We start from the raw sequence: 19719 nt of genomic DNA, 5'->3' as shown, positions 1-19719 counted from the left end.
AGCTAATCTCAGAATATTAAGAATTCCTGTATTTAGTGGTGCCAAACGTAACCAACAACACCTCAATTTTTTCACAAAAAGACGAACTTTTAGCTGAGTAGTTATTATTTGTGTCATTTTTTCTTCCACTGCGATACTGAAGCAAAAGGCACAAAGAAAACTAGGGTTAATGTCCCATCTGCAACAACCACGTAATTACAAACAGAAAGATACTAAATCAAGTGTTTCTTAAAGAAATGGTTTACTTTCAATTTCACTCGATACATCGTAAAAAGAGAAGTACAGTGATGTAATCCGTGATATGCTCGCAGCGAAACTTCACACAGAAGTATGTATAACATGTGCTACATGTGAAGAGCAAAGCTCCTGTAACAGTGGAATTTCATCTCCATTGACACATAAACATAGCATAACGAGCTCTAAGTGGTCGTTAGCCTGATGTATACAAAAACTGCTACTTACTGTTCCAAAGACATTCAATGCAAGCATTAAGGATCATTACAGTTTTGAATTTCTTTTTAAAGCGCTGTGCATATAATGAAGTATCATCTTTGGTTAAGAAAACATACTTACATCAAGATCTCGATGGATAAAGTTAAGACTACTTAGCAAACGTCAAAATAATTTGCCCTTTGCGTGATATCTGTTCCTGTAAAAACTGTTTTCATCTCATGAACGAAAATGCACAGATGTCCAAATTACATGAACCGTCTAGACCAATGATGCGTTTCTCAATAGTAATTAATTAATAAAAATGAAATTTAAAAATTATATAATATACTATATGTTTCAATAATTATTGTATTTGATTAGTATTATATTTTCTTTCATCTCTGTAGCTAAATGTCCAATGCTTTCTTTTCCAGTGGTAGCTACTGTTGTGAATATGTCATGAACAACCCGTTTAATTACAGAGCGTATACATTAATACTAACGTGAAAATATTATACATAATTATCTTAATGTCAATATGTTATCAAACTGTTATCATATCATTACCTTGTAAAAAGAGTGAGCCAATAAATAATAATAATAATAATAATAAATAATTATTAAATAATAATAATAATTATTATTATTAAATAATAATAATAATAATTATTATTATTATTATTATATAATAATAATAATTATTATTATTATTATTTATTGGCTCACACTTTTTTACAAGGTATTGATATAATGGTAACGGTTTTAACGACAAACTGTCAGTAAGTTAACTGCGTTCTCCTAGAAACCGACGAAGTATTCTGGAAGTGTTCAGTACAGCTTCCTTACGCAGCTGCCAACATAGCGAAGTATGCATTGCATGTCCTGTAGGCTGTTCACTATCCATTTTGGGACGACAGCATCTGATATTACCACAGAGACGATGTATACAGGTTTCTATTTCCACAGGGCTTTCACCAAATCTGCCAGGTATCGATGCACGACACAGCAGTGTCCGTCGTGAAAGTGACGTGCTGAGCTTTATTGATCACTATTATGTCAGGTCTCTTACAACCGATTGTTTTATCGATTATGAAGCTGCAGTTCCAGTAGATTTTGATCTTTTAAGTTCTGTACAACACTAAGAGGATCGTACGTGTTCTATCGAGGACAGTCTTTCATTAACTGATACCACTTTCCCAACTTCTGGTGGTTTATTTTGGCGACCTCGTGATGCCTTTTCAAATATTCCGTGGATTCCAGGCCAGGATCTTAAGTATGAGTGTAATGTGTGGTATCGTCTCCTTTTGATCCTCACACTTCCTAGTGCTACAATCTATTCCTTGCTCTTTGAGGATATACCTACCGTAGTTACTCGTCTTAGTGACCTAATCTTGTATCGCTTTCAGAAATTATATTATTTTTATATGAACTGCACCAAAAATAGAGAAATTATTTCTAATTATATGATAATCCGTCGCTCCACAGTTTAGCATTTTTTCCTTTTAGGTATTAATGGCACAGATAATAACAGTAATAATAATAAATATTAAAGAATGAAGAATTGTTAACGCTCGTTATTTTAACAGTTTTTCGTTTTACATATTTACAATGATAGTAAAAAATAAAGGAGCAAAATATTTTCAGTTATTTACTAAATAAAATATTTATTGCGGATTATTACCCATCAGGACATATTTCAGTTACCAAACGCCCATTCACGACTGTTTTCAAAATGATGTTTCTGGCACAATATTTTAAATTGTCCCTTGGACTCTAATCAGTAGTTACGATTACTTTACAATAAAAGGAATATGTAATTGATATAATGCAAAACTGGTACGGAAATTCTAGATTTACTTCTCCCTTCACATACTACTTCGTTGGCGTAAAGTAGTTTGGGGTTTGCAGTATCGAGTCACACTGCTGCCTTTCATACCAGCAGCTTGATGTAGCCTTCGTCTCTAAATAATGCTCATACGTAACGGCTCTAACAGATCCGAGATTTCTTTGTAGCAAAACCATCGTAAATATTGTATGCTTCATGCGTTTTCCTATCAAAAAACAGTATTTCTTTGTTTTCTTTTTTTCACAATGAATGGTTTCACATATTTTGCTCGTCTTCACCACAATAATTCCTATCGCGTGTGGTACACTTTGATGAAGACGTCCGTCAGACAGATGATTACGCAATGTTCGAGTCGGTTGATGCGGTCCCACAAAAAGGTCTTCTGTCAAGATGTAACGAACGCCGACCGCCAGTCAGTCGTGTAATTTCCGACCTGTCACTGACAGGCCAGTCGCCTATGCAGCTGACTCTTGACCTTCCACCTGGTCCGGGACAACAAAGGGTTTCTTGTGTTTAGGAACCAGAGGAATCGGATGTATGTGGTATCGAGCTTTCGTGCTCTCATTAAAGTTCGCACCCGAGTTTCGTATTGGGGTCATTAAATATAGTCCCCGCTTTCAGAAAGGCTCCACTGATATTTTCCGGCTCCACAGGAGTTTGCGGCGGTAAAAGGTTCTTGATTATAAAGCTAAAGAGGTTTCGTCCCACTGCCTGTCTATTAAACGTTACTGAACTTTCATGTGGTTCTCGGAAGTTATTGCTCAGAAAAAGGATGCAAGAGTCGTAAGCAGTCGAACTGAACGTGGACTGTGGGGGGAAAATTCGATGACACGCTTCAAACATTGGTTCTAATAGCTTTCTTATTCAGAGACTATTTGATAAATATTCTATAGAAGTTAATAAAATGACTTGTAAAGCTTTTTCCCCCTCGCGAGGCGGCTCTCTGATGCAAAAAAAAAAAAAAAAAAAAAAATGGTGCAAATGTCTCTGAGCACTATGGGACTTAACTTCTGAGGTCATCAGTCCCTAGAACTTAGAACTACTTAAACCTAACTAACCTAAGGACATCACACACATTCATGCCCGAGGCAGGATTCGAACCTGCGACCGTAGCGGTCGCGCGGTTCCAGACTGTAGCGCCTAGAACCGCTCGGCCACTCCGGCCGGCGGCTCCCTGATATTTTGCATAATACATAAATGATTCAGAGATCGTGACGATGTCTTCCTTCCTGAATATGTACAGCACCAGCGTGTTCTCCTCATTATTACATTTCCCTTCCATATAATGCTGTCAGATTTTCAGCAAGTTTGATACAAATAGGCTAGAACTGGCGATGAATGCTTGTGTGCGATTCGTATACGTCGTATGCTATTTCGACCATATCACTCCTGCGTACGAGTGGCAATAATGGCTGCGTGCCCGATAAGCGTAGAGACTATCTGTCGTCTTTCAATCGTTGCACTTCCTCTTATGTATCTTCAAGTCTCACGCTACTTTCTGAACAGCACAGGAAGAATACTTGTTTTCAACAAAGTACGAAGGTGTTTTGAAAAGTTGCTGGCGATTTAAAAACCAGTAAGAGAGATTAGTAACTGCTGCAGAGTACTACATTAAAAACAGGCTCCTGGGAAGCTGCTTGTAGCTTAGGTGTAATATTAACTGAATGAGCATCTGAGGAGTTTAAATGCCTTGGACAGGGAGTCAGATCTCACGTAGCTTGCATAAGCCCCAAATCTTGTAATTTTTGTCTCGGCAGTAAATTTGTGACTGTTTTAGGAAAACAGGTAACCATTGTAAATGTACGAGCTCGTGCTGAAAAACTACGGCTCCGAATTTTTTATGTGAAAGCGGTTAAAGCTTTTTAAATAAAAGGAACGTAATTAATATCTACGTCTTCATTTTTCATGTCTACGTATTTATGTGTCAACATAGTCATCCTGGCGAAGAACATATTTCTGCAAAGGAGAGACCAGTTTGTTGATACAATCACTCTAGAAAGTTCAACTTTGTTGACGGAGGAACTCCCTCATCCCTATTGTTACTCGGAAAGAAACAATGTACCACACTGTGAGACGACGGCGGTGGTATTTGGCTTTTACACTGAGCTGACAAAGGTCATGGGATACCTCCTAATATCGTGAGCTATATCTGCGAAAGTATTGTCAGTGCATGATTTTCTGAAAGAACTGACATCTCGATTATGTCCCATAAATGTTCGATGTGATTGATTTTGGGTGACCTGGGTGGCCAAATCATTCGCTCGAACTGTCCAGAATATTCTTCAAACCAATCACGAACAGTTGCGACCCGGTGACACGGAGCATCGTTGTTTAGGATCATGATGTCCAGGAGCGGCTGCAGTTGGTGTCCAGGCAGCCGAACATAATCATTTCGAGTTAATGATCGGTTCAGTTGGATCAGAGGACTCAGTCCATTCAATGTAGAGACAGACCACACTATTATGGAGCCACCACCAGCTTGCACAGTGTCTCATTGACTACATGGGTCCGTGGCTTCGTGGGATCTGCGCCACACTCGAACCATACCATCAGCTCTTACCAGCTCAGATCAGGACTCATCTGACGAGGCCAGGGTTTTCCAGTCGTCTGCGGTCCAGCCTGTATGTTCACGAGCCCGGGAGAGGTGCCACAGACGATGTCGTGCTGTTAGCAAATGCACTCGCGTCGGTAGTCTACCACCATAGTCCATTAACGCCAAATTTCGTCGCACTGTCGTAACGGATACGTTCGTCGCACGTCCCACATAGATTTCTGCGGTTATTTCACACAGTGTTGCTTGTCGCTAGCATGACAACTCTACGCAAGCGCCCTGTTCTCGGTGGTGAAGTGAAGGCTGTGTCGGCTACTGCGCTGCCCGTGATGAGAAGTAATGCCTGAAATCTGGTAAGAGAAGTTTTGACAGTGTGGATATCGGAACATCGAATTTCCTAACGATTTCCGGAACGAATGTCCCATGTGTCTAGCTCTAACTAGCATTTCGCCTTCAAAGTCTGTTATGTCCCGTCGTGCGTCCATAATAACGTCGGGAACATTTTGACATGAATCACTTGAGCGATAATGCCCTGGCCTCTTATACCTCGTGCACGCGATACTACCGCCATCCTTATATGTGCGTATCGCCATCCCATGACTTCTGTCACCTCAGTGTAACGAGGATCATTGTTATCTTTCCTCACGTAGATGGTGGCGTAACTGAGATACTGTTACACTTGTAATCAGTACACACAGGAAGAATCAACTACGAAGGGTAGAAATCTTTGTTACAGAAATACTGCAGTGGTGGTCTGCTCTAAAATATGAGGCAACCGTTGCGTCTTAGTGATTTTTTTTACTATCAAAAAAAAAAAAAAAAAAAGGACCGTCGTAAGCGGGTACAGTGATCACTAACCAGACGTACGATATTAGTGTAAAATTTATTGGAAGACGTCAGTTTCGCAAGCTTTAGGAGGTACAGCGCCGCACTCTCAGCGACATTAATGCCGCACAGTTGTAACTGAATTGCAGCTGTTGTAAAGGGGAACGTAAAACGGCTTTTGTTGTGTTCTCGACATCTCCATCTGACTCACAATGAATAGTGAACGATCGAGTGAGGTAGCTAGCCCACTGACAGTCACGGGAAGGGCGCCTGTCAACCACTGCCAAGGTAAACTTTTGCTTTCTATCCACAAGTTCAAAGTTACCCAAAGTTTCTACCTGTATCTATATAGAGCGTACAGTTCTGTGTGATGGGATGCATCTTTTTGAACCTTCCTGATCTTGACGTTAGCACACTGTGCCAGACTAGAGAGTGTCTCGACAGCGCAAGGTGTATATGTGTGTGTGTCTGCGTGTGTGTTGGACAGCGGGTTGCTCGAGCGTCGGCGTTGGAGGCAGCGGTGGAGGCGGTGGAGGCGGTGGAGGCGGTGGAGGCGGCGCGATGGTTGCATGTGCGGGGCCTTCCGGAGACCCCGCGTCACTGGCGGAGAAGGGCCGCGCGGGAGCAAGCGGCAGCGGCGTGGGCGGCGGGGGCGGCGGGGGCGGCGCGCCGGCGGGCAGCGTCAGCAGCAGCGCCTCCAGCAGCACCAGCGCCGAGGAGGAGGCGGCGGCGGCCGCGGCGGAGCTGCGCCACCGAGACCCGCGCCACGGCGGTTACCGGCGCCTGCCGCAGCCGCAGCCCGACCCCGCCGCCAACCAAGACGTGAGTCGCCTCCCGGGCAACAGCCCACGCTGGGAGCTTCCTCCAGACACAATGTTGTTCCCTCATAAACGTCTAATCTAGCAACAAGGCCGAACGCTGTGCTGTTTAAATCATACATACACTGAAGGGAATCTCATCACTAGAAGATAATTAATGTATAGTAATGAAATTTCTGGAATACGTTTGTCTGACTTACATATTTAAGTGATTAACATTAGAAGACCACAGGTTAATGTAAGCGCGAGAGAAATCATTTCAAATTTGAAACCCTGGTACATCGATAACCGGTGTAACCGCCAGAATGTCGAATGCAGACATGCAAACATGCGTGCACAGTTTTGTACATATGCCGCATGCAATTCGTGGGATGGAGTTCCATGCGTATTGCACTTGGTCGGTCAGTACAGGGACGGTTAAAGTTGTTTGTGGATGAAGTTGGTGTTGTCATCCGGGAATGTCCCATATGTGTTCGATTATGTGTTCGATTCGAGACAGATTTGGCGATCTAGCAGGCCGAGGCAAAACATCGACACTCTGTAGAGCATTTTCGGTTACAACAGGGTATGTGGACGAGTGTTATCCCGTTGAAAAACACCCACTGGAATGCTGTTTATCAGGGACAACACAACAGATCGAATCACCCGATTGGCGTACAAATTTGCAGTCAGGGTGCGCGTGGGATAACCACGAGAGTGTTCCTGCTGTCATACTAAATCGTACCCCAGATCAGGCCCTCAACTGGCCTCTTTCTAACCAGCACACGGCCGTCATTGGCATTGAGGCAGCTTTCATCAGAAAACGTAACAGACCTCCATCCTGCCAACCAACGAGCTCTCGCTTGACACCACTGAAGTCGCAAATGGTGGTGGTTTGGGGTCAGTAGAATGCACGTTACATGGCTTCTGTCTCGGAGCTGTCCCTGAAGCAACCGATTTACAACATTTCGTTGTGTCACTGCCGCTCAAACTGCCGCTTCAGATGTAGTACAATGCGCCAGAGCCACACGCCGAACACGATGGTCTTCTCTCTCGGTAGTGTCATGTGGCCGTCCAGAACCCGATCTTCTGGCGACCGAACATTCACGTGACCACAGCTGCCACCAATCATGTACAGTGATTACATTCCTGCCAAGTCTTTCTGCAGCACAGCATAAGGAATATCTAGCTTCTCGTAGGCTTGTTGCACGACCTCGTTCAATCCCAATGACGTGTCGACAATGACGTCTTTGCCGCCTTAAAGGCATTCTTGACTAACATCAGCTACTAGCGCCATTCTTATGCGACTGGCGTGAAATCTGAATAGACATCGTTTTTCAGATGTAGAAAAAACGCTTGGCAACTTCCGTTTATGTCGCACAACTCTTGCTTGGTGTTGCGATTCTTTTTCCTTCAGTGTATACGCCGTTGGCTTCACAACTGTGATAAAAAACAAAACAAAAGTTTGTTTCGTAAACAGGTCACCTTACATCTCAACATAGTCTCTTTTGGATGTACACTTTCTCCTCCAGCTTTTTCATCCCATCGGAAAAACAGGTTTTGTCAAACTCGGCAAAATACTCATTTACTGCAACTATCACTCCTCATTTGATGAAAATTTATTTCCAGCAAGCCGAAGTTCCAAGTTATGGAACAGGAAGAAGTCATTTGGAGCCATGTCTGTTGAACAGGGTTGATGAGAAACCAATCAAAGTCCAGTTCATGCACTTTCGCCATTGTTACCGTTGACGTGTGGGATGGCGCCAAACTTAACCTTTTTCAGCCAATACAAGTTTAAAACGATCCAACAATGAAGCATAATAGAGTCCAGTTTTGGTTCTACCCTTTTCCAAGAATCTGTTAGGATCATTCCTTGGGAATACCAAATAAAAGCGCCCATCATTTTACTAGCTGACAAAGTGATCTTTGCCTTCTTCGGTGCACTTTCAGTAGCATTTTTCCATTATTTTGACTGCCGGTTTGACCATGATGCGTAATGATGGATCCAGGTTTCGTCAACAGTCACAAATCGGTGCAGCAAGTCTTGTCGATTGTGATTAAACATCGCTAGACATTGTGCTGAAATGTTGTGCCGGATGCTCTTCTGGTCGACTGAGAGCAGTCGCGGCACCCAACTCGCACACAGCTTCTTCATAAGCAATTCTTCGTGCAGGTTATCATGTACTCGCTCTGTTTCATTCCTATAGTCTCGGCAATTAAAAAATTTTTATTCGGCGGTCTTGCATTACTATATCATGGATTTTTCCAATGATTTCCTTTGTGGTGACTTCACTTGCACGGCAGAAACATGCTACGTCTTCGGTGCTCATTGCGTTAGCTTGCTAATTGCGTCAGCTCGCCGATCGAGTCGTGAGGGAAGCGAAATGCAATCCGCGGCGGTGCAGCAATGAAGCCAAACTTTATAAGCGAGTAAACTCCGACTACAAATCCTGATTCTCCAAGGAAGGATTGATGCAATGCATATGCATTTCAAGCTGGAATGCGAAGGTTCTGATCCGAGCCGCGGAACTGGATGGATGTTTAAGTCTTTCCTGACATAATTTAATATTGGTGAGACTCACAGAGGATGCACTGAATGACGTCGCTAAGAAATGCTCCTCTGCTTCACGTGGTAATGTCAGCTGTAGGCGGAAGATTTCAGCAGCGTGTTGATTGTGGTGGCGAAAGTGTGTGCGTATTCGCCAAGCAATGCTCTTTAGTTTCGTCATCATCATAACAGCGCATTCGATGCATTGAATATAGCCCGTCCAGTAGACAGCCGAATCTAAGTAGCAACATTGTAGTTTCCTTGCTGGGTCCTCTCTTGAAATTTTCGTCGTTTTCAGTATGGCTGGCATGGGATCCCCTGCAATCTGCTGTATCCTTCACCAAAGTCGACGTCTTCTCCAGAATGTAACGGACATGTATTTCGTGGCAATATCACATAGTTTTAGTCGTACCGTCCAAAGCATCGCTCGAAAGCTCCAGAAACAAGAATGAATGTTAATGAACAAAGTTTTCACCTCATCTGACAATAAAACTTTAGCACAGAATTCAAAGTTTGAACTGCAAAGAAACATACTTGTATTCTTCCGCTATGATACTGATTGCACATCTATGGACTCAATTCAAGGATCTGCGTGGAACTGCATCGAGATAAGCGTGATGTTGATTATATTTGAATACCATAATTTACTTTTTGAGTGGGACATTTTCCAGCACAAACTCTTTTCTGTCCCACCCGACTTTCTACAAGGACTGTAACTTCAGTCCAGATCTTATCTTTACTCTTGATTTTTTTCTCAATTGTCCTCCCCCATGTAGCTCACACATTTTCTCACTTTTTTGCGTTAGACTTTCAGTTGAGCACATACAGTATTTATTGTCATAATCTTTCGATTATATGACAGTCTGTACAAGCCATCGCCATTCGCGCTCTGTGTAACGCCTCATTCATGTCGTTGAGCAGTATGAGAAGAAACATCATTGGGGAAAGCTGTCAGCTTTCGATATTCCTGAAATGGGAATTCTGACGTCCCTATTGTGCTTCTGCTAGTCCCGCCCTTCCGTTCCCTTCCTGGTAATCGCTGAGCAGCGGTGGCTCCTCTTCTTCCCCCGCCACGCATCTCCTGAAATCAATCAATGACTAGTGTGTCTGTTTTCACCCTTATTCTTGTCGTTTTGTGTTGCCCCTTTGAGTACCGCTACCGGGGACGGCCAGTCGCCGAAAAACGTATCAGCACCCTCCGCTAGAGTCTGAAGAATAGGTTACAATGGGCAAGCAGCTGATCACAAAAGGATACGGAGCTTATACCCAGCATATCTAGCGTCGTGTGATATTTAGTTACTTATAGAATGCATTTGCCTTCTCGCCTTTTCGTGTTTTGTGACAGGGCTTCTGGACTGGTAAAAATTGGAAATTTGTGGTAAGGTCTTATGGGACCACACTGCTGAGGTCATAGGTCCCTAAGCTTACGTACTACTTAATCTAACTTAACTTACACTAAGAACAACACACACACACACACACACACCCGTGCCCAAGGGAAGACTCGAACCTCCGACGGGGGGAGGCGCGCGGACCGCGACAAGATGCCTCAGACCGCTTGTCGACTGGTCAAACATTAAACCCTAACAAAATTTAATCGTTCATCTGATGCTCCACAGAGGATTTAAATGCGCAGTTACATCCATATTTCATAATACACAAACTACACATTTGAGACTTCCAAGCAGTTCATCATCCTTGTCCCTGACTTCCTCAGCATCAAGTCTGGCTTGAACAAGGTCTGAGATTACCTTTTCCATCAACGAAAATGAAGACTACTTTCTCCTCCAGACCTCTTACAGTTTCAAGATCATGAGTGCATCCCCTTTCCCGAGTTTTTGTGTAGCGTCCACAAAAAAGTAAAGCTATTTCCTCTCCTGGAAGAACCACCTGTTTGGATACGCCTCTACAAATTTTACAGCCAAATGGCAAAAGGCGTTCTCCCTTGCAGTTGCCACAGTTCCTTTCATACCATTTAAAAGTACCAGTACTGGCAATTTTTTTGGGCGCAGAACGCCCTTGTTGCTTAGGTTTCCTTCCAGAGTATGACAAACCGCCTTGTAACCAGTGACGACTTTTTGGTGTCGCTTGAGATCGCACATTTTGACACTTGTTTCTCGTTAGCGTCAGTGGTTATACTTTGATCCAGCTGAATCCAATCAGCAATCCAGGTTCATAACCGCTCAGCAGATGGCTCTCTGTCTTTCCCCACTGAACTGTGAGTTCTGAAAGTGCTGCTACCTGAAACTCTGGGACAGAACGGTCGTCAGTGTCCTCTGACTCTCTGGGCATTTCGCTACTTAGTGCCGGCGGACACTACTCCACAGTAGTCCTCAAGACGTTGGATAACCTAAACTAATTCCAAACCCAATGGCATGAACTTAATAGACTATGTTTTCATCAACAAATCATTAATTGTTTCAAGAAATAGAGCTATGGACGGTTCTCGAAAATGGCATTTTCTTTCGTCATTGGTCACTTCATTTTCCCAACATGTATGGTGGACTGGTAGCAGACTTACATGTGCTCTTCATTCAAACTAAGTTGAAACTACCGTGTAGTTTTGACTTCAGATGACGATGGTAGATCTAGTCGATAATGCTTCTGGCAGGTCCTTCGAGATCAGCTCGCGATAAATGCAGTGATGGTAGAAAAGGAGGGTGGAACGATGAGGAGCTGTGCAAATGAAGGGACCGTTATGTCTAGGGACGAGGATGGTGATGTTGGGCTGGGGAGTGTGATGGATGAGGAGAAGTTGTCTTTACGACAGAAGGAAACTGGGCGTCAATTTTTAATAATCAGGACGCTGGAAGGAGCACTGAGGCTTTGATCTAAAATAGGATATTGGGACTTGGGCTGTAGCTATTAGGTTGAGCAGACGTCAGGACAATTTTCTGGTCAAAAAGAGGGTTTTGATCTTCGAGTTTCCTGTACGTAGAGAACATGCGAAGATATTCGAGTAAATTATCAGAGCCTGTCCGGCTAGCCGCGCGGTCTAACGCGCTGCTACCCGAGCGGGAAAGCATACTGGACCCTGGCACGAATCTGGATTAGTGTCGAGATCCATTGTGCTGCCCAGCCTGTGGATGATTTTTAAGGCGTTTTTCCATCTGGTTCGGCGAATGCGGGCTGGTTCCCCTTTACACTATGTCGGCAATTGCTGCGTAAGCTTTGTCTCCACGTACGCCTACTTCACAATTACTCTACCACGCAAACATTTGGGGTTACACTCGTCTGGTATAAGACGTTTCCGTGGGAGGGGGAGGGGTGGGAAGGGGTCCACTGGGACCGAACCGCACAATAACCCTGGGTTCGGTGTGGGGCGGCGGTGGGGTGGGTGGACTGCTGTGGCCTGTTGTGCGGTTGTGAACCACTGAGGGCTACGGCGGGACGAAGCCTCCCTGTCGTTTCTAGATCCCCGATTTAATACACAATACACAAATTATCAGTGTTCGCGAATGCTCATTTCATAAAAGTGTTGCATACTCAGCCACACGACCAGACTGTGCGACTTGTATGATCAACATTGACGGTGAACAGAGGACAGGTGGCACTTCTGATGGTAGTGTATCGTGGTGCTGCCGCAGGAGAACGAGCACGACCACGACCAGGTGTTCGACGTGTCGGAGCTGACGCTGGCCGAGCAGCAGAGCCAGCTGGTGTCCAAGTGCGGACACCTCGAGGTGGCGTTCGCGTACGACGCGCCGATGCGCAAGATGACGGTGCGCGTGCTGCAGGCGCGCGACATCCCGGCCAGGGACCGCGGCGGCCCCACTCACTCGCAGGTCAGTACCGCCGCAGCTGCACCTGTCTACGGTACAAGGTCGACGGAAACGTCAATTTGCAAAAATGAAACGTTTTTTTCTTTCTGCAGTATTAGAGACAAGTGCCCAAACCCAGACCCCCATTTTGTTTTTTACATATTTCAAAAAAATAGAAAATAATAAAAATTGTATTTTAAGAGGATGTAATATTTACTTTATAGTATTACGCCCCATTTACATTTTACTCTTAGAAAATACCATAAAGTTATTATGAACAATATTTTACTCTTAGAAAATAACATTCAAACTTACCATGAAGTGACTATTTTCAAAAACATAACACTTAGCGAATCTGAAAAGTAGTTGCTAATATATCTTTAAAGAAAACAAGAAAAAGGTATTAAATCACAGAAAATATACCCTAGCGTCAAAATAGGTGTACTGTAATATCTCCCAAAAGATTATAGGGATTCTCTATTTCCTTTGCTGAGCCAAAGAGCACTGCTTTAGAATGCTCCTGTACGTTTTCTTCCTGATAGTTTGGTTTTGTGGTTTTTAAGACCAACAGTAACCCATTTTTCGCCAACTACTCCGTCTTTCAAAGGGTTTTCACTGTTGTTTCTCTCTGCCAACTACACGGCCGCTTTCCCAAGACATAATGACTTAGCGCAAAGAAAAAAGCTTCCACAGCAAGACAACAGCAAACTAGCTTCTCTTCAAGGTTTTTGTACCAAATTCTAGCTCTGCCTATTTTTTCGGCATCCTCTGATGTATATACATGGGAGCCTGAAACATCATACTGCACAACATCATAAGTGTTGTTTGGGAACGTTAAACTGTTTTGTGGCCTTGTTCCAACGCATCATCTTGTTCTGAATTACATCAACAGTTTTAGTTATTTTAGAAAGATTCCACTTTCTTTGTTCACCCTTCCCCACTATGCGCTTCGAATCTGCAATGAAGTTCGAAGAGGAAAAGAGTGTACACAAATACAAACAACTGCAACGTAAATTTTGATAACCAAATAAATTTTTAGCCATGCAACCAAATGAAACGGTTTAACCATAAACAGTAACCTTATACCTTACTCCTCAAGAACACATATATGTTGAAAGACTTCCTTCCATTATCTAGCAGAAATAATGAAAAATACATTCAGGTGACATAAGTCATGGGATACTTCCTAATATCATGTCGGATCTCTTTTTGCATAGCGCAACAACTCGATGTGGAATGGACTCAACAAGTTGTTCGAAGTTCTCTGAAGAAATATTGAGCCATGCTGCCTCCATAGCCGTCTATAATTGCGAAAGTGATGGCTGTGCAGGGTGTTCCGCACGAACTGACCTCTCGAATATGTCCCATAAAGCATCGCGCGGTCTGACTGGCCAAATAATTCGCTGTAATTGTTCAGAATGTTCTTCAGACCAGTCGCGAACAATTGTGGTCCGGTGACACGGCGCATTGTCATCCATAAAAATTCCATCGTTGTTTGGGAACGTGAAGTTCATGAATGACTGCAAATGGTCGCCAAGTAACTAGACATGACCATTTCCAATCAATGATCGGTTCAGTTGGATCAGAGGACACACCACCGGCTTACACAGTGTCGTGTTGACAACTTGACTTCATGGCTTCGTGGGATCTGCGTCACCCTCAAACCTTTCTATCGGCCCTTACCAGCTGAAATCAGGACTCATCTGACCAGGCCACGGTTTTCCTGACGTCTAGCGTCCAACCAGTATGGTCACGAGCCCAGGAGAGGCACTGCGAGCGATGTCGTGCTATTGGCAAAGGCACTCGCGTCGGTCGTCTGCCGCTATAGCCCATTAACGTCAAATTTCGCCGCACTGCCCTAACGGATACGTCCCACATTGATTTCTGCGATTATTTCACACAGTGTTGCTTGTCTGTTGCCACAACTTTAAGCAAACGCCGCTGCTCGCGGTTGTTTGAAGGCCGTCGGCAACTGCATTGTCCTTGGTGAGGCGTAATGCTTGAAATTTGATACTCTCGGCACAGTCTTGACCCTGTGTATCTCGTAATCCTGATTTTCCTAACGATTTCCGAAATGGAATGTCCCATGGGTTTGGGTCTAGCTCCAACTACCATTCGCGTTCAAACTCCTTTAATTCCCGTCGAGCGGCCATAATCACTTGGGAAAACGTTTCACATAAATCCTCTGAGTACAAATGACAGCTCCGCCAATGCCCCTTTATGCCTTGTGTGCGCGATAGTAACGCCCTATGTATATGTACATGTCGCTATCCCATGACGTTTTTCACCTCTGTGCGTAATAAATGTTTTTCTTTTATCCGTCGTGGCGGTTTCTGCATTTCCTCTCATGTGATCATAGGTTGAAAGTCGACAAGTAAACAAACACTTCGACCAAAATCATCACAGGACTCATTTTATCAATCTTAAGTGATTGTCAGAGTGGCTAAGTGTTTCATGTTATGTGGGAGTAGTAAAGTAGTGAGTAGGAAAAAGGAAAACAAGAAAATGGAAAATATAGACACGAGTGGGTGTCGAAATCAGATTTTCGTAAGAGAAGTGGAAGCGCGTTTTTGAACCTATGTGAATATGAGAAAAAATATAGAAACTGTCAGGAAAAGAAAAATTTATTAAAATTGATTGAAGAGGCCATTATACAGGGTGTTACAAAAAGGTACGGCCAAACTTTCAGGAAACGTTCCTCACACACAAATAAAGAAAAGATGTTATGTGGACATGTTGGAGTGGCTGCTTAGGACGGATATAGGGTCCCATATTGGTTTGATTCCTGTGGATGCTATCGATAGATGGGACGTCACTAGGCATGGCCTTCACCTCAATAGGAAAGGGAAGGGAAAACTGTCGGGGTTGATTGCAGAAAACTTAAGGGGGGACACTGGCACAAGTGGTAAAATACCAGTGGTCACAGGTTCAGAGGGATGCCTTTTTTAGGATAGGGAAGGGAGAAAGAAAACGAGTTTTAAGAAAGACTGGCAGACACACTCAGTTTGAGAAAACAGATGAACAGGAGTCAGATTTTATCATACAGCCTCCATTTAAACAATGTTTAACAGAAAGTAATCAGAAACTGCCAGTTCAACTTCGCCAAAGCAGTTACAATCCCATTAGTATGCAGTATCAGTTATCTTTATTACACCAGAACATTCCGGGACTTAGCAATAAAGTTGATGAACTACTCATTTGTATCAATGAAATGAATTCATCTAACCAAATTGACATAATCTGCCTCTCTGAACATCAAGTGACCACTGATATAGATATGTTAGACATTTCAGGATTTAAACTAGCTTCCTACTTCTGCAGAGTAGATATGGATGGAGGAGGAGTTGCCACATTTATCAAAAACTGCCATAAATTCAAGAACATTGACATTAATAAATTCTGTTTAGAGCAGCATCTAGAAGCATGTGCAACAGAAGTAGAGTTCCATAACAGATCCTATATAATAATAACTATTTACCGAGCACCTGCAGGAAATTATAATCTATTCTTAGATCATCTAGAAGCTCTTTTGGGTTATTTAACAGGAAGAAACAAAGAAATTTTGATTGCTGGTGCCTTTAATACACATTTTCTAATGCAATCTTCCAGTAAACAAACATTCACTGCAGTTAGTGATGTTGTCTTTCAATCTAACTCACACCATAAACTTTCCAACTAGGATCACTAAATCCTCAAGGACAGCCATTGATAACATTTTTATAGACAAATCAAAGGAACAAAATCATATCATAAAACCTGTTATAAATGGACTATCAGATCATGACATGCAGCTCGTTGTTTTAGATGTAAATTCTAAGCAGATTATCAAGACTGCTAAATCTGAGTACAGGAGAGTAGTCAATCAACCAAAAATTTAGTGTTTTAGAAAACTGCTCAAAGATATGAACTGAAAAGATGTTTATAGTGCTCATGACATGAATAAAAAATATAACACATTCATGAACAATGTCAGTACCATGTCTGAAAACTGTTTTCCTCTAAAAGTTACTCAAATTAAACAGAAGTCTATAATAAAACCATGGATTACACAAGGAATAAAGATTTCCTGTAAGACAAAAAGAATAATGTATCTGTCGACCAAGAATAGCTCCAATGCTGATGATTTAGCTAAATACAAGGAATACTGTAAAACATTAAAAAAAGTAATTCAGACGTCTAAACAAATGCACTATGAGAAGAAAATAGCAATGTCAGGGAACAAAATAAAAACAATGTGGGATATAGTGAAAGAGCAGGCGGGTAGAACCAGAAAGGAACAGGAGCAAATAGCACATTAGTAACTGATGGGCATAGTGTGGCAAATCTATGTAACAAGTACTTTATATCCGTTACTGATAGAAAGGGACTTTCAGGATCAGTAAATAATGCCCTTGAATATCTGAAACTAGCCTTCACAAATAGCTTCAAGTACATGAATATATCACTCACTTCAACAAAAGAAATAACATCCATAATAAAATCTTTAAAAACAAAGCATTCTAGTGGGTACGATGAAATATCAACAAAGTTAATTAAGGCATGTTCTTATGAGTTTAGTACAATTATAAGTTACTTGTGTAACCAGTCAATTATAACTGGGACATTTCCTGACTGGCTAAAATATGCAGATGTTAAGCCTCTATTCAAGAAAGGGGATAAAGAGATACCATCAAACTACAGACCGATTTCACTTTTGCCAGCATTCTCAAAAATTTTAGAAAAAGTAATGTACAGGCAGCTGCTCAACCATCTGACCACAAATAACATATTATCAAGAACACAGTTTGGATTTCTGAAGGGTTCTGATATCGAGAAGGCTATTTACACCTACAGTGAAAACGTACTTAATTCATTAAATAACAAATTACCATCAGCAGGTATTTTCTGTGATTTGTCAAAGGCATTTGATTGTGTGAACCACAACATCCTTTTAAGTAAATTAGAATTCTATGGTGTCACAGGCAGTGCTGCAAAATGGTTCAAGTCATACCTCACTAACAGGAAACAAAGAGTGTCAGTGCAAGGGACTAGTGAATTAAGTCATCAATCATCATCAGCATGGGAAGAAATTACATGTGGTGTCCCACAAGGATCCATCTTAGGGCCATGGCTTTTTCTTGTGTACATTAATGATCTCTCATCAGTTACACTGCCAGAAGCAGAGTTCGTTTTATTTGCAGATGACACAAGTAATGCAATAAATAGTATGTCAAGTGTAGTTCTAGAAAGATCTGCTAATGATATTTTCATGGATATTAATAAATGGTTTAAAGCCAACTCACCGACATTAAACTTCGTAAAGACTCACTATATGCAATTCAGAACCTGTAAGAGGTTTCCACCCAGCATATGCATAAAATACGAAGAAGAGCAGATAGAAGAGGTTGACAGTCTTAAATTACTGGGATTACAACTTGATAATAAATTCAGTTGGGAAGAGCACACCACAGAACTGCAGAAACGCCTTAACGAATCTGTATTTGCAATTCGAATGTTAGCAGACATAGGCGACATCAAAATGAAAAAGCTTGCATACTTTGCCTACTTTCATTCCATAATGTCATATGGTATAATATTTTGGGGTAACTCTTCAAGTTAAACAAAAGTTTTCAGAGTCCAAAAGCGTGTAATACGTATTATTTGTGGAGTAAATTCACGGACGTCCTGTAGAAACCTCTTCAAAGAACTGGGTATACTAACTACTGCCTCTCACTATATTTACTCATTAATGAAATTTGTCCTAAATAATATATCTCTTTTTCCAACAAACAGCTCAGTTCATACATACAATACCAGGAACAAAAATGATCTGCACAAGGTCTTAAAAGCACTTACTTTAGTTCAAAAAGGAGTCCACTACTCAGGAACACTCATCTTCAATAATTTGCCAGTAAACATAAAAAATTTAGTTACAAATAAAGATCAGTTTAAAAGGAGCCTGAAAGACTTACTAGTGGCCAACTACTTCTACTCTATTGACGAATTTTTTAATAGAAACAAATGATGTATTGTATATATTCATACTATTAGTATTGTTATTTCAGCTTAAAAAAAATTGACATGTTCCACATCGACGAGGATCTCCTCAGCACGGATCTATGGAACGAAAAACTAATCTAATCTAATCATGTGTCCGGAAACGCTTAATTTCCATGTTAGAGCTCATTTTAGTTTCGTCCACCTACGCTCAATGGAGCACGTTATCATGATTTCATACGGGATACTCTACCTGTGCTGCTAGAACATGTGCCTTTACAAGTACGACACAACATGTGGTTCATGCACGATGGAGCTCCTGCACATTTCAGTCGAAGTGTTCGTACGCTTCTCAACAACAGATTCGGTGACCGATGGATTGGTAGAGGCGGACCAATTCCATGGCCTCCACGCTCTCCTGACCTCAACCCTCTTGACTTTCATTTATGGGGGCATTTGAAAGCTCTTGTCTACGCAATCCCGGTACCAAATGTAGAGACTCTTCGTACTCGTATTGTGGACGGCTGTGATACAATACGCCATTCTCCAGGGCTGCATCAGCGCATCAGGGATTCCATGCGACGGAGGGTGGAAGCATGTGTCCTCGCTAACGGAGGACATTTTGATCATTTCCTGCAACAAAAACTTTCATGCCCCGTGTAGTAGAAAACACATTTTAAGATCACAAATCTAAGTCGAAATCGAAAATGTATATGTGTGAAAAACTATTTGCATTTCATTTAAATAGAAGACCTTATTCTTAACTACACTACACAAGAGAATAACAGAAATGTTATAAAGGTATTACCAGGGGAGAGTGAAACCTTCAACCCAAATTTAAAATAGTTTATAAGCAAACGTTTAATGTCGCTACCCTGGGGAGAGGAACGGTGAACTGTGAGCAATCTTCACTTTTTCCATGCAGGCAGCCACTTGATAAACGCCACCTACTGTGTTTTCCACTTTGTGCTTCGTACTAGAAA

The 19719-nt window shown here is 42.1% G+C and overlaps 1 protein-coding gene across 1 annotated transcript in view; it reads left to right on the top strand.

Annotated features, from left to right (window-relative positions):
• The window catches only part of LOC126208232 (synaptotagmin-14), a 586661-nt gene that overhangs the window by 469680 nt on the left and 97262 nt on the right, over positions 1–19719 (top strand). Inside the window, exons 5-7 of the mRNA XM_049938886.1 lie at positions 6142–6293; positions 6384–6476; positions 12566–12784. Of these exons, the coding sequence (XP_049794843.1) occupies positions 6142–6293; positions 6384–6476; positions 12566–12784 (464 nt within the window). The remainder of the gene's footprint in view (positions 1–6141; positions 6294–6383; positions 6477–12565; positions 12785–19719) is intronic.

The sequence above is a fragment of the Schistocerca nitens genome, chromosome 1 (genome assembly GCF_023898315.1).
Source record: "Schistocerca nitens isolate TAMUIC-IGC-003100 chromosome 1, iqSchNite1.1, whole genome shotgun sequence".
Lineage (NCBI taxonomy): Eukaryota > Metazoa > Arthropoda > Insecta > Orthoptera > Acrididae > Schistocerca > Schistocerca nitens.
The sequence above is the reverse complement of the archived record's forward strand: the minus strand, read 5'-3'. Positions and strand labels throughout refer to the sequence as shown.